The sequence below is a fragment of the Lampetra planeri genome, chromosome 32, assembly GCF_965212315.1.
Source record: "Lampetra planeri chromosome 32, kcLamPlan1.2.h2, whole genome shotgun sequence".
Classification (NCBI taxonomy): Eukaryota; Metazoa; Chordata; class Hyperoartia; order Petromyzontiformes; family Petromyzontidae; genus Lampetra; species Lampetra planeri.
The window spans coordinates 10,506,395-10,519,906 of record NC_136138.1 but is presented as its reverse complement, the minus strand read 5'-3'; the positions used below and the strand labels follow the sequence as shown (position 1 = coordinate 10,519,906).

Here is a 13,512-nt window from a genome sequence, read left to right as displayed (position 1 = left end):
TTAAATGGCTGCCATTGTATGTCACACGCCATTTATAAAACAAACCAAATCAGAATTGGCTGAATGTGACGTAATAACTGTTGTAGCAAAATGGATTTCCTTCTTAACTCTCTCGGCACGAAAAGCAATTTAGCTCCCACCGCCGAAATATTAACGTGGAGGTGCGCGACGCTGTAATGTTGGTACTTTCTACTGCCAGCGAGAGAACGTCTTGCGTGCGTATACCGCAACGTTCGCCAGACGCGCACCGATTCCTCGGTCGCACGCCAGCGGGGACAAAGAGGGGAAAAAGACGGCTTGCGCTAGCGGGGGCAGTAAAAGCCTCCGGCTCGTTCTCGCTCGCTCGCTCGTTCACACACAATTAGCGCGAAAACGGCCCTCTCCGTACGTAGTTTGTTTTACGGATGCCGGGGCAACCGTGTCGTTTCTTACAAGTTCAAGCGGAGCGCTCGCGAGGATCGCGGAGCGGGGGAAGCGCCCAACGGCTCCACGTTTTGTGTTGCAGCGAATGTTTAGAAACCCCTCCACATTATAGTTGCAATTCGGAAACACTGCATGGGATGTGTGGGAGGCTTTTGTGAGGGTTCGTACGGTTGTTTCCAGAATTGTGCTGGCTTTTTATATTATGTTAAGGTGAATCATTGTTTGATTTTATCCAGCTTCATTCATACAAATGTTACGTCACAGATTTGTAGAATTTGTAAAGTGCGCGGTTTTTCGCACGGAAGCAAGGGAGGCACCTGGGACGGTCAGAACCGGTGCCAACAGTTGCCCAGGCTCTGGGGTCCTATGTTTAGATGTTTGGCCAACTCCTTTCACGAGTGTTTACACGTGCGCAGATAACCCCCGCATGCGGCGGGGGTAGAAACTCAATTCCAGTACAGATGGGCACTCGCTCAACGCTTGTGGATTGGGATCTTTACGAATTTGTAGGATCCACCGATTAGAGACGTGGGCTGCCAGCCCCTGGCTCTGTTTAGCACCTCCGGTTTATTCCATTTCGAGTTTTTGTCGATCTGAGGGTTGGCCGCGAGATGGACAATCCGACACCGCAGGGCGCTCTGTCTTTGGCAGTTGTTGTGACTTGTCCCACACTACCCCAACCTCTCCTTCACCACTCCCACCTGTCCTCCTTACTCTGTCACCTCAGCTACACCCACCACTTTTAATAACAACACGTTTTTTACGACTTTCATCTCATGTACAATTTTATAATTGTATGTATGTTTAACTTCTTTCGCGCCGCGTTTAGCTCAACGCGGTCATCAGAGGTGTGGGATAATTATTGTAAAGTTCCTTGGACTAAGGCCCTGTATAAATCTATGTAAGTTAAGATACTGAGCCCCTTGCAAGTAGCAACCGTGGTGCCGATCCTGAGAGCGAGCGTCAGGGCCGCCACCTTCTCCAGGCAGTCTCCGGGTTTCCGTGGGACGCAATGGCGGAGCCAGGATTTTCAGGTAGGGGGGGCAACCCCTCCAGCAATGAAAAATGATAGTTGTTAGTAAGTAAGGAGTTGTTAGTCAGTAGGGAGTTGTCCCTTGCTTTTTATTCGACGCGTGTGCGGCGATGGCGCAGCCATCGATCGAGGGTTGAATTCGAACCGCGTTGTGTGATCGGCATCGCGCTCGCTTAAGGTGTTGATGCCTTCAGGGAAGTCGTGTCCTGTATACGCAACTTGTGAGTTACTTATAACTGCTTTGCCTTTACTTATTGCCAATTATGGACTCAGAATATTGTCCTATCATCTCATAGAGTTCCTGGCACGTAATAATATGCTACACAGTGGCGGTGGGGGTCGCAAAATGCCGATTTATTACTCATAAACCCCAATGATCGGATCGAAATGAGGGATTTCGATCCGATCATTGGGGGGGGCACGTGCCACCCCACCCCCCCACCCCCCCACTGGCTCTGCCAGTGGTGGGACATATCCCTGGAGGACCACCATCTCTCTCCACAAACCCCTGCACATTTTTATTTTGCCATTGATTCATTTTCAGGGCTGATTGATTTTTGTATTTTTTTGTGTGGAGATCGCTGGTGGTTGAATAAAGAGCTTGTGCCAATACGCAGCTTAGCTAGCTACCTGTCTATGTTCTCATTGGGTCAGGCAGCCGTAAGCGACATTGCCGCCTTGTGTACGGCACGAGACCTTTAAATCTAGAGCGGTGATGGACATCTTCTTGGTTCTTTCGGTAAAGTCACGTAGAAGGGACATAATAAAATAATAAAAAGACGTGACTTTACCGAAAGAACCAAGACGATGAATCCCTGCAGTCACGAAAGCTTTAAATCGGTGATGGACGGCTCCGCCAAGGATGTGGCAGCTGCCACGCCCATTTAATGTGCAGTCAAAATTAATTATCGGCAGCCTTGCTGCAAGGTGGTGCCGTGAAACGCCTACTCCCCCGAAAAGTTTTTTTTTTATTGACTTGAGTCGCGTAAAATTATTACGACGTGGGCATTGGTAGTGACTCTCACCGTCCGCTGCTCGCTTCCCAGCGCTCCGCAGAGCCACTGCAGTCGGGGAAAAACCGAGCGTGACCTAAACCCTCCCAGAGGGACGCTGCTGGAGTCATGCCATTGTCGTTAATGTCGCGTGAATTCCGGGGGAAAAGGGGTCAAACCTTAAGTCGGTTTTACGTCTCTTTACTCCTGAATTTAGCCCCATTGCGCTATGGGCGTCGTGGCGTGAGGCCAAGAATCCATCGGGAACTCTCCCAGAGTAACGAATTGTCGGTGGAAGGAGATGTCGCAGCACCTCTTCTGTCATCGGTTCCGGTGACCTCGTATCGACACAAAGGAGGCAGCACTTGTTACGTCGATTGCATGACCGTCAAACTAATATCGTCTGAAAAAGAGCGATATAGCTTAGTGGGCCTAACCTGATGAAATTAAATTAGTTTGAGAGCTTGATATTAATTTCTCGGAGCTAGGGTTTTATTGACATTAAGTACTTGAACCAAATTTTATCACGATTTTAGTTTTTGTTTTATGTGTGTGTGTGCATTTATTGGTGGCCGGACTGACACCAGACATTCAGTCCACTTCCATCGGTAGCCGCCTGGATACGGAGCCAGGACCTCGGCACATTTGGCTGAGCCACCCGCCGCCTCGAGCATTTGCTTTGAAAAGTGTCTGCTCCTCTCTTAAATCCGGCGACGATCATTTACAACGCAATCTCACTCCACTGCTGGATGAAGGTCTCCGCACACCACGTCGCTCACAAGGGCCGGCCGTTTCACCGTACTTCACCACGCGAGTCGGTGTGGTTTGGTGAAGGTGGTAACCCCGGACCAGTTTGGTTATCGCTTGCCACTGATGTTAGCCTTGGCCCTCGGATCGAACTCAGGTCACCAGGTCCTGAGTGCCGTAGAGTGTCTCGCGATGCTGTCACGTTTCGAGGCATCGCGTGCGTGCAGTCTGTACCTTTGTTGCGCAACAGTCGAGGTCGGGACTCAAACTCGGGTCCTTAGCGGAGGTGTGGTAACCACTGCGCGCCATCGCTCCACCCCGCGTTTAAATCTGCCGTAGATTTATTTGAGCCCATGATGACAGTTCTAATTGGTTCATGCCGTGCAGCCCAGGGTACCTTGCTTTACCGAGGAACAACACTTGATTATTCCCCTTGCTGCCATCACCACCACCACCACATTACCCTAAACTTGACGTATGTTGAACTTATTTCTCGCCGCACGTAGCCGCAGCCGTGCTAATCGGAGGTGCGAACGTGGAAGCGGGAGCTCTTGTGTCAGTCCAAACCCCAGCCAGGTGCGCGTGTTCACGATGTGGCCCACGCGGGGTTTGTGGGATGATAGCTCACGCGGTGGGAACGGCTGAGCTCAGGGGGCACTTTGAGGTGAGGGAAGTCGCAGACTGGTTGTCCTTTTGCCACCGGAATGGCGCGGGTCGGCGGGCGGCATCGGGGGGTGGAGGGGGGGGAGATGGCGGCGGTGAAGTGTGTCCTAGCAAAATAAATAAACCCAGGGAGCTTTAATCCAGTTGCGAGGCAGACTGACAGAGAGAGAGCGGCGCGGGGAATTAAGGAGGGGGGAGAGAGCGAGAGAGAGATGCATTTCGTGCTCGCCCAACGGAGAGAGAGAGAAAAAAAAATCTCGCATGCTGATTTTTGTTCATTTCGGACGGGAAATTCCACTTTGTAATATTCTCAGCCAAACGCAAACAAGTCCGTACCGCGTACGTGCATTTTGCTATTTTAGCAAGGCGCAGATTTCCCGATTAGATTATTTTCAGACGCAGCGCAGGGTTTTGCTGCGCTGCTTGGTTTAGTGTGCTGCGTTTGGAATAAAATGTTTTGGGTGGGTTGGGGGGGGGGGCGGTTGAGGTGGGGGGGGAGAGTTCTAAATTTTTTTGTCGCTTTTTAATTCCCCCCTCCCCGAGTTGTTTCAAGCCGAGCGCGGTCTGAACGCACACGGAGCGCTGGGGTTGTAAAATAAAAAACTACGAGCGCTCACGAGCACGAGGCGGCTGTGTTGACATAAACCTTGAACCTGTGCTGTGTTATCAAACAGCAGACATCTGAGCTGTACGTGACTTTGTCTGGAATCGTCTGCTCATGTCGCAGAAAGAAAAATATATATTATATGCTCATCAGCAAGGAACGTCCAACTCAGTCAGCTCAGTATCTTCAGAATCAGAATAATTAATCCTGAAGAAATCCGGAGAGCTATTAAAACAAACAATATAAAAATATCAATAGGAGTGCAAAGTATAGTAAAGGTTAGCAAATAGCTAACAATAAATAACTATACTAAAACTAAACTCTTTTTTTATTTCACCAGGTAAGGCCCACTGAGCTTTATAGTGATTTTTCAAAAGTGGCCACAAATGATAGCCCAACGAAGTGACTTGTCATCACGTGGGCATTTATAGCAGCCAAATAAATCTAATTGTATGTTTCTAAATGTGGAGGGAAATACCTGGAGGGGCCGGAGAAAAAAATGTGGTGGCATGAACGGCGTTGGCCCTGAAAATCTTTTGCGCCAGACCTTGTATTTTTATGTAATTCAAGATCTGAATTAAATGTATTTCCTATATTCTGTGCCGGGTTCTGAGAACGGTTTGATTGAAAACTCATTTCTTTAGAACGGCTTTTTGTGTTTACTTTGTTGTCTTTCCCGCACACCTCCGATTATTGTGGTTGGCTACGTACGGTGCGAAAGAAGTTCAACATCCATACAACGATATCATGGGACCTTTTTGCCAGTATCAAAGTATGAAAAATAAGAATAGGTTTTTACCCTTTCTGCCAATAAAACAGCAGGTGTTAAGATGTTCAAACAACAAATAAATACCTTTTGCAAGGAATCACGTCTGCATTAACCACACGCCCTTGTGGTGAACATGCAAACAAACTGTGATAATATATGCATTCTCCTGTCTGAAAATGGATGAGACTAGGCCATAAAGAAGGCTATCTCTGATGTAGGCCAATCCGTCTCAAAGACATTGCATATATCATGAGAGCGTGTTTGTGTGCCTGTTCACCACACGTAGAGTGTGTGTGTGTGCTTAATGCAGACTTGATTCCTTGCCAAAGGTTTCTATTTGGTGTTTGAACATCTTAACATCTGTTGTATTTACCAGAAAGGGTAAAACCTATTCTTATTTTGCATACATAGATACAAGGAGTCGTGAGTAGGCGTATTTAGCCCTCAGCAGTTGACTTATAACCCAAGCAAAGCCTTGCACGCATTCTGGTTGACATGGACTTGTGAAAATTCAAATTGAACAAATGTCCCTCACGTATAAGTAGGCACATAACGATAATACGTAGATTGATCAGCGAATATCAATTCTAACGCTCTCGCTACGTGCATGAAATCACTCGCGTAAGAATAGATTCATGATTCCTATACGTTTATGCGATGGGAGTGGTGGTGAAGTGGTTGGCGTACTGCACTACGAAGTCAGAGATTTGAACGTTACTTATTTTGAATCTGCGCCTAGATTTATTTCTAGCAACTATAATAAAAGAAACGCACAAAATATAAAACTCACCAGCGGGTTCTAATTGTATTGTCACTAGTTATTTAAGAATCATTTAATAGCGGTGTTTACATGTGCTTTTATTTATGAAAGCACATGGCAAGTAATCCTGGCAAATGTTACCTTTGACGTTCTTTAAAGAGGTAAATAAATATGTTGGCTTCGTGCAGCCTGCTGCTGCCGTTGTAGCGGTTCTGCAGAGAGAGAGAAAAAAAGTCCAGAAATATTGCATTTCTTAAACGACTTCAGCAGTTGCTTGCTCACATATAGCTTACATTTTAACGTTAATTTAATGCCTGCGTAGCTTACATGCTCGCCAATAAAAAAAACAACATTTGATTTATGGCGCTTCTTGCTTACAAGTGGATTTTTACTCCACGTGTGCATTTATTGAGAAATCCTCATTTATTTTGTGATATTTTACAGGAGAGCGACCCTTAATGGGCTCAAGCGAGCAGACGATTGTTATCCTGTCAAACTAATTATCTCTGTGGTGCTGCTGCTGCATTGGCAGTGGTGCACAAAGACAGTTAACAACAACAAAAACTCAACGCACGCACTTCTCAATACCGCTGAGGCTGTGAATGGTTTTATCCTATATATATATCTTAGGCGACGTTTCGGGCTGTGTCGGGTGGCGGCGGTGGGTTAACGACACATTTATATCTACGCGATCTATACCAAACAAACTTTATTATGGATGGCAGTAACATTTTTTTTATTTTACCAGGTAAGGCCCACTCAGCAACATAGCTGTTTTTCAGAAGAGACCTGGCCACAAATGATAGCTCAACGAAGTGGCTTATCACGTGGAAATGTATTGCGGCTAAATACTCTAAACGCGTGTTGATTCTAAATGTGGAGGGAAAACCCAGAGAACCCAGAGAAAAATCCACGCGACCACGAAAAAAACATGCAAACTCCAAAGATACACGGATCGTCAGGGTCAGGATCGAACCCACGACCTCCTGCATACCAGGCGAGGGAGTTAACATCTATCCACCGTGGCGCCCTACCACCACGGTAGCCGTACCAATAGAAGAGAGACAAGGAGCCCACTGATGAACTATATGGACACATCACATTTCTTTCAAAGCTACAAAACCTCCTTAAGCCCTGTCACTGCGAAACTCGCCACAGCTCACCAATGCTCATGCCCAACACCCGCACGAGCACCTGGGCAATATCGGCAGCGGAAGGCACCTTGAACAAAGCGCTCTCATGAAAAAAAACTGTCACATCATGCTGTGCGTGCCACCGCGGTTAGCGCGCGCGTTTGCGTTATCTCTCTCGACTCACGTGCGCGTCCGTTTGTGTGGGCATTTGCCTATTTTCCACGCGTGAGTGGTTTTGCACAGAGCCCCCTTGATGTGAGGGCTCGTCAGCCTGTTAAAAATAGACACCACAAATAAATATTTTTTTTTTAAGCCTATCATCCTGTTGGCCTTTCCAGACTTTTGTTTGTTTGAGAAATTTCTGGACCGGCTTTTTGGGTCTTCACCAGCAGTCAGGCGTGTGAAGCGCATGTAGTGTAATGATGGCCCAACCAGACGATATCGATGATTGCACTCCTGCCGTCTGAATGATGGGGCCCGGTCTGAATAAATAAAACTACTGCAGTGGAGCATTGTGGATTGGCGCCACGGTGGCTAGGAGATGTTAACTACCTCGTCTGGTATACAGGAGGTCGTGGGTTCGATCCCGACCCTGACGCCTGCTGTATATTTGGAGTTTGCGTGTTCTCGCCGTGCTCGCCTGGATGTTTCTCCGGGTCCACCGGTTTTCCCCTCCACATTTAGAAACGTGCATTCAGAGTATTTGGCTCTAATAAATTTCCACACGATAAGCAACTTTGGCGAAAAGAGTTATATAGCTCGACAAGGCCTTACCTGGTAAAATTTTAATAGTTTAGTTTTTAGTTCAGTTTGATTGTTCAGCAAATATGCAACGTTGACTTAAATTCCGTGTAGGTCAGTGTTTCTCAACTCCCGACTTCGTGCCCATTACAATCATCAGGTGCATACGGTGTGCGGTGCCTTAGTTTGAGTATGAGTTGAAATGACTTGGAGAATCGCAAGAGCTGAACTGTGGAGAGGTGGGGCGTGGACTGGAGCTGAGAAGCACTGGTCTGCCACAGAAGTGGAACCCCAGCCGTTATTGAGAGCGTGGTTGTGAAACTCATGGTCATCTGTCTTCCTTGCCACCTTGTTTAATGTTTGTACGTGGAGACGGGGATGATGGATCGCGCAGAGATCATGAAGTTGCGCGAGACCGCCACACACTTGTGGGGGTAGCGAGGCACTTACAGGAGGCAGTACAGCAAGTAGGATGCTGACCTACTCTTTACCAATTGATGGAATGTGATGCATATCGGTGGTCCCCTGGTATCTGCGGTTTCTTCTCGCATTTAAGACATTCAAGAGAACTTTTGAACTATGACCTTACAGCTTACGGTCTTAAGACTCAGCCGATGCTTTTCTCTGATAATAAATAATAGCAATGCAATTCCGCCCGCACCTCCGATCAGCAAGGGTGGCTACGTACGGTGCGAAAGAATTTCAACAGACATATATATTTATGGGTTTTTTTTTCTGTAAACTCCCTTAAAGGTGTGCTACTGTACCTGTTCGGCTACGTATATCAGATCTGTCAACAATGAGCAACGGCATAATAGCGCAAGGCTGGAAAAACCATACCTTTACAAACTTAGACACGAGTGTGCGTTAAAACGATGCGGCCAGTGTGCGTACGTGCATACGGCCATTGCAGCCGGCCCGCAGTTGTTTTCTGTCGCTGCTGCTGCTGCTGCTGTCAGTCGATCATCACATTTACACAAATTTATTTTGATGGTGACCAAAGACAAAGATGACCAACAATGCACTTCTTCAGGAAATGCCGATGGGTTTTTTTTTCTCTCGGATCAACCTGTCTGTACATTCAAGCGTCGTTTATCATCGCCCGTCAGACCGTGGCATTGGAATGTCTTGTCTGTCCTCAAAATGCTCGATCATCATCACCGCCGTCATTCGTAAACACTGCCTTTTTGTCAGAGGGGAAAAGTACACAAGCTAAGTTGCCTCTCCCGTCTCTCGACCAGGATTGGTGGACAGAGAAATAGCCACGCACAGCTGCGAAGCTCAGCCGTGCGCAATTAGCGCCCGTACGCATACGCACACAATCGGTGCGCACGCAAAAAAAGTATCCTCAGCCTCCGATCAAAAACACCTGGTGTTCACCCGATCTCTCACAGTCGCGCGGAAGCTTAAACGGGCTTGAGCACGGACGGCGCCCGTGCGGGCGACCACGAGCCCACGACACCTGGAGAGAGCGGCGCGTTATCGGGCAGCTTCGGGGCCTACGGTGTGCATAGAGGAGGGGGCAGTCCAGAGACACCCATTGCGGTCCCGCACCTGTGCTCTCCACCTTTAACCAACCTGTACTGAGCAGCGTGGCGAGGTGCAGTGAATTAACTCCCCCACGATCCGCAGCGGCTTGATGAAGAACGGCTGCCAGTGTGTGCACTTAACTGAAACGTATCCTGCGTGAGCTGTTTTCTGTCTGCCTCTCTGCATATCGATTTAAAGCTCATTCCTTTCGAGCTGCTTTTTTGTGTTTAGTTTGTCGTCCTTCACCCGCACCACCGATTAGCACGGTTGGCTACGTACGGTATGAAAGAAGTTCAAGCATGCACACGCACATACAAGTGGTGGTTGGATGGCGAGCCGTTCACAAATTTAATCCACAGCCACACTCGGCTCGAACCTTGTGTCTGCAAGGAGAACCTAAATGTTCTCCTTGCAGACACAACGGGCGTTCGCTGACACTGCTTTGCCCCAGTTGTCTCTAGCCATGCTAAACAAGGGTCGTACGTGTTGTGTGTGCGTGCGTGTGCGTGCGTGCGTGTGTGTGCGTGTGTGTGTGCGTGCGTGTGTGTGTGTGCGTGTGTGTGCGTGTGTGTGTGTGCGTGTGTGTGTGCGTGCGTGTGTGTGTGTGCGTGTGTGTGCGTGTGTGTGTGTGCGTGTGTGTGCGTGTGTGCGTGTGTGCGTGTGTGTGCACAGGCACCTGCACAGCGAGCACGGCTTGGACGACCGGAGCGCCGCCCAGTGCCGCGTGCAGATGCAGGTGGTGCACCAGCTGGAGATACAGGTGTGTGTGCACGCCCATCATGCCCGCCTCTGCACACGTGCGTGTGCGTGCGTGCATCTGTGCGCGTGCGTGTGGGAGTCACAATAACAGAGCGATTGCCTGACGCTCACATGAGCATCGAGGTGCTGCTCATCTCCTGCTGACTGCCCTGAGCCAGGGCTGGGAATTCCACGTTCTGATGGCAGGGACGAGTCTATCCTAAGGAAATCCGCTGTTGACTTCCCACAGCAGCCTTCTGATTGGGATCTTAGTCTGGAATGCGCCTCCCCTAGGTCGAGTCGGCCTTAAATGAGTGCCCCAGGTGCAGCCCGCTAACATCGGCACCGAACGCGCAGGAAGCTGGTCACGCCGCTACCTTGAGTGCCGCCCCCACCTTAATAGGTGCTCGCTAACAGCCATGTACGTAGTCTAACTATGGAGGCTCGTGGTGTGCGCGTGGCTATACGTGTGTATCTGCGTGTGTGCAGTCTGGGTATCCATGTGTTTTTGCTTAAACAACGTACATGCACCATGAGTTTATTGACATATGCCATGCAGTGTTTATACATTTTTAGTTTATACACTCTCGCATATATGTGACATTTATTCAAGCGTGCATTCACAAATATACAATACATGTGTGTTTATACTGGATACGGTGCATCCTGTGATTCGAATCACCCATAATTAGTCCAATCTCTTTACCCTTTCTGGCAATACTACAGGTGTTAAGATGTTCAAACACCAAATCGATGCCTATTGCGGGGCTTCAGGTCTGCATTTACCACACATGCTCGTGCTAAAACATGCAAACAAATTTGCTTTGATATAATCTGCGCACCGTCCTTGAAACTGATTTGCCTACACCAGAGACAGCCTCCTTTATGGCTTTGCGTCTCACCGGTGCTATAGAAGAACAAAAAAACAACATCGGCAACAGGCGACCGCCACAAGGACGATGCAAACGCCGAAGCGTTAATAGCTCGGGCGAAAGAGATTTTTTTAAAATCGTGTTTGATACTGGCAAAAAATTAGACAGGATCCCGTAGATATCCCAACCCCGTCGGGTGTTGGACGTCGAGCGTGGCTGGTCCTGGATGAGGCTGAGACGGGGCACCGCGACGAGGCTGTCGTCATTAGGCTCCGTGGCGGGCCTTAGCGGGCAGCGCTACAGTACCACGTGGTTCACACCGCCGTGCTCCAAACGACTATTCTCCTCCCCCGCATTTCACTGACCCGCACCGACCACTACGACCCGCACGGCGTAGGGGGGGGGGGGCCTAGGTTCTGTTAGCGCGGTTGGGTACGTACGGTGCGAAATAAGTTCGACATGCATACGTAGGTACAGTCCGGCAGTGGATCGAGTAAAAAGCTGCATGGGTACACGCAGAAGGCCGAAAGGCCCCTCTACCTACAAGATCAATCGAGAGGATTGGAATCGGGGTACATTGCTCGGCTCCCATGCTAACATGCTGCGCTCTTTGCCCGCGTGCAGTTGGAGAAGGAGAGGGAAATTTTGGAGGCGATGATGTCCCATCTTCACGTCTCCAAGTCTCAGTCGAAGAGCTGCATCCAGCCGGTAAGGCAGTCGCGAGACACGGCCTATACAGACACAAACGCGGTGCTTCGTTTGTCGTGTTCCTTTCACCCCAGGCGCCATCGTCGTTAATGCGACGCATGAAACGTCATAGTCGTCATCATCGTCACTTGCAAACCCTTGTCAATCCACCGCTGGGTGAAGGCCTCCCCAAGGCTTCGGTGTATCTCACGGTCTCACGATGCATTCATTCACCTCGCACGGCAGCTGATTTCACCGCTCCGCACCCTCGCTGCGCGTCCTCTCGGGTGCATTTCCTCCGTTGGCTGCCACTCCATTGATGATTTCCGACGCGGGGCCACCGTCGCTTCTTAGCGACGTGTCCTTCCTGAGCGGCACGCGGCCGTTTATTAACGATTCGTCGTGTTTTTTGTAAATGCAATAGAGGACGTCGTAGTTTCAATGCATCAACGGGAAGGTTTTCTCCAGGAACCACTTTGGTGATAATGGGAAGACAGACGACGATGCCGTCGTTTCACTTTATAAACCACACATTTCTAGGTATTTTAGATTTGCCTGCAGGTGAACTTGTGGAAGTTTGGCTGCCGGGAGCCAGTGGTAGAAATTCCACATTCCTGCGGGGGGAGGGGGCGTTGGGTTGGGGGTGAGTCTACCCAAAGCACATCCACTCTTTGACTTGCCAACAAAATAGTACTAATTGTTTCAACCCCTGCAGGATTATGATGATGATGGTTAGTGGCACCGTCATTGCAAACAGAGTTTGTGGCGCGCAGACTCAAGATTGTGGAAATGTCACCGCTAAAAACAAAAACAACTCTCAAATGATGAAATCATCGGAATTTTTTTTTGGCGGGCGGGGCGGAGGGGGCGTTTATTATTATTTTTTCTCGCCGCACTCGTTATTTTCCTGCAAATTCATTGTTTTGCAAAACAAGTTTCTGGTTGACGGAAGTCTTGGAAGTTTGCCAGGGGGAGTGGAGGGGAGGGGGGTCCCTGATTTCATCTGCGGCGCTTCGTCTTCGTGTGCCGGGCGTTGAGACCGCACGCACGGCGTCCTTATCCATGGGCCTCATCGTGCCTACACGCGCGTCCGTACAAATACCGGCGCGTGTCACGAGAGAGGCTGCGCGCATTTTCATCGGCCGCCGGTTGAAACGGTGACGTTTTAAAAAAAATATAAACGTCAAGAACTTTGTGTCGCACACCTCCGATTAGAACGGTTGGGCTACGTACGGTGCGAAAGAAGTTCAACGTACAGAATCAGAATATTTATTTGTAGCGGAAAAATCCGATGAGCTGCGAAGCTCTCTTTCACCGATGTCCGTACAGCGAGGCCGCCGTGTCGCGTTCGAAGCATTGATTGACAAAAGAGCCGCACGTTATTTCACGAATACTTTAAATTGATCGACTCTTATTTTTATTCGTCCATTGGGCCGGGTGGCAAATGTTCAGAAGGCTCCGTCGTACCCTCTAGTGGGAAAATATGACATTGCAGGGATTTTTGTTTATTTATTCCGGAGACGGTTAAAATATTCCCACAGCGCGCCCCATCGTCAGCGGTGGTGGCAGTGGGGCGTGAACCGGTGCCTATTAGTGTCAGGGGTTGCCCTTCCTTGCAGTTAGACCACCCGCAGGGCTGGGCTGTCACACCACAATAAACCGAATGCTTGTAACTCCCCCGCCATACATTTACAGATCTAATAAATAACCCAAAAACATAAAAACTTAGAAATTTATGCTTGCGTTTTTATACCCTGCCATTATGAGAAAGGGGTCATAACTTTGATAAGCTGTGTGTGTAGTGTGTGTACGCGTGTGAT

The 13,512-nt window shown here is 48.9% G+C and overlaps 1 protein-coding gene across 8 annotated transcripts in view; it reads left to right on the top strand.

Annotated features, from left to right (window-relative positions):
• The window catches only part of LOC144729454 (forkhead box protein P1-like), a 198,892-nt gene that overhangs the window by 164,232 nt on the left and 21,148 nt on the right, over window positions 1-13,512 (top strand). For all 8 annotated transcript variants that reach the window (XM_078609756.1, XM_078609757.1, XM_078609760.1 and 5 more), the window contains 2 exons: window positions 10,068-10,155; window positions 11,630-11,713. In XM_078609756.1, the coding sequence (XP_078465882.1) occupies window positions 10,068-10,155; window positions 11,630-11,713 (172 nt within the window). The remainder of the gene's footprint in view (window positions 1-10,067; window positions 10,156-11,629; window positions 11,714-13,512) is intronic.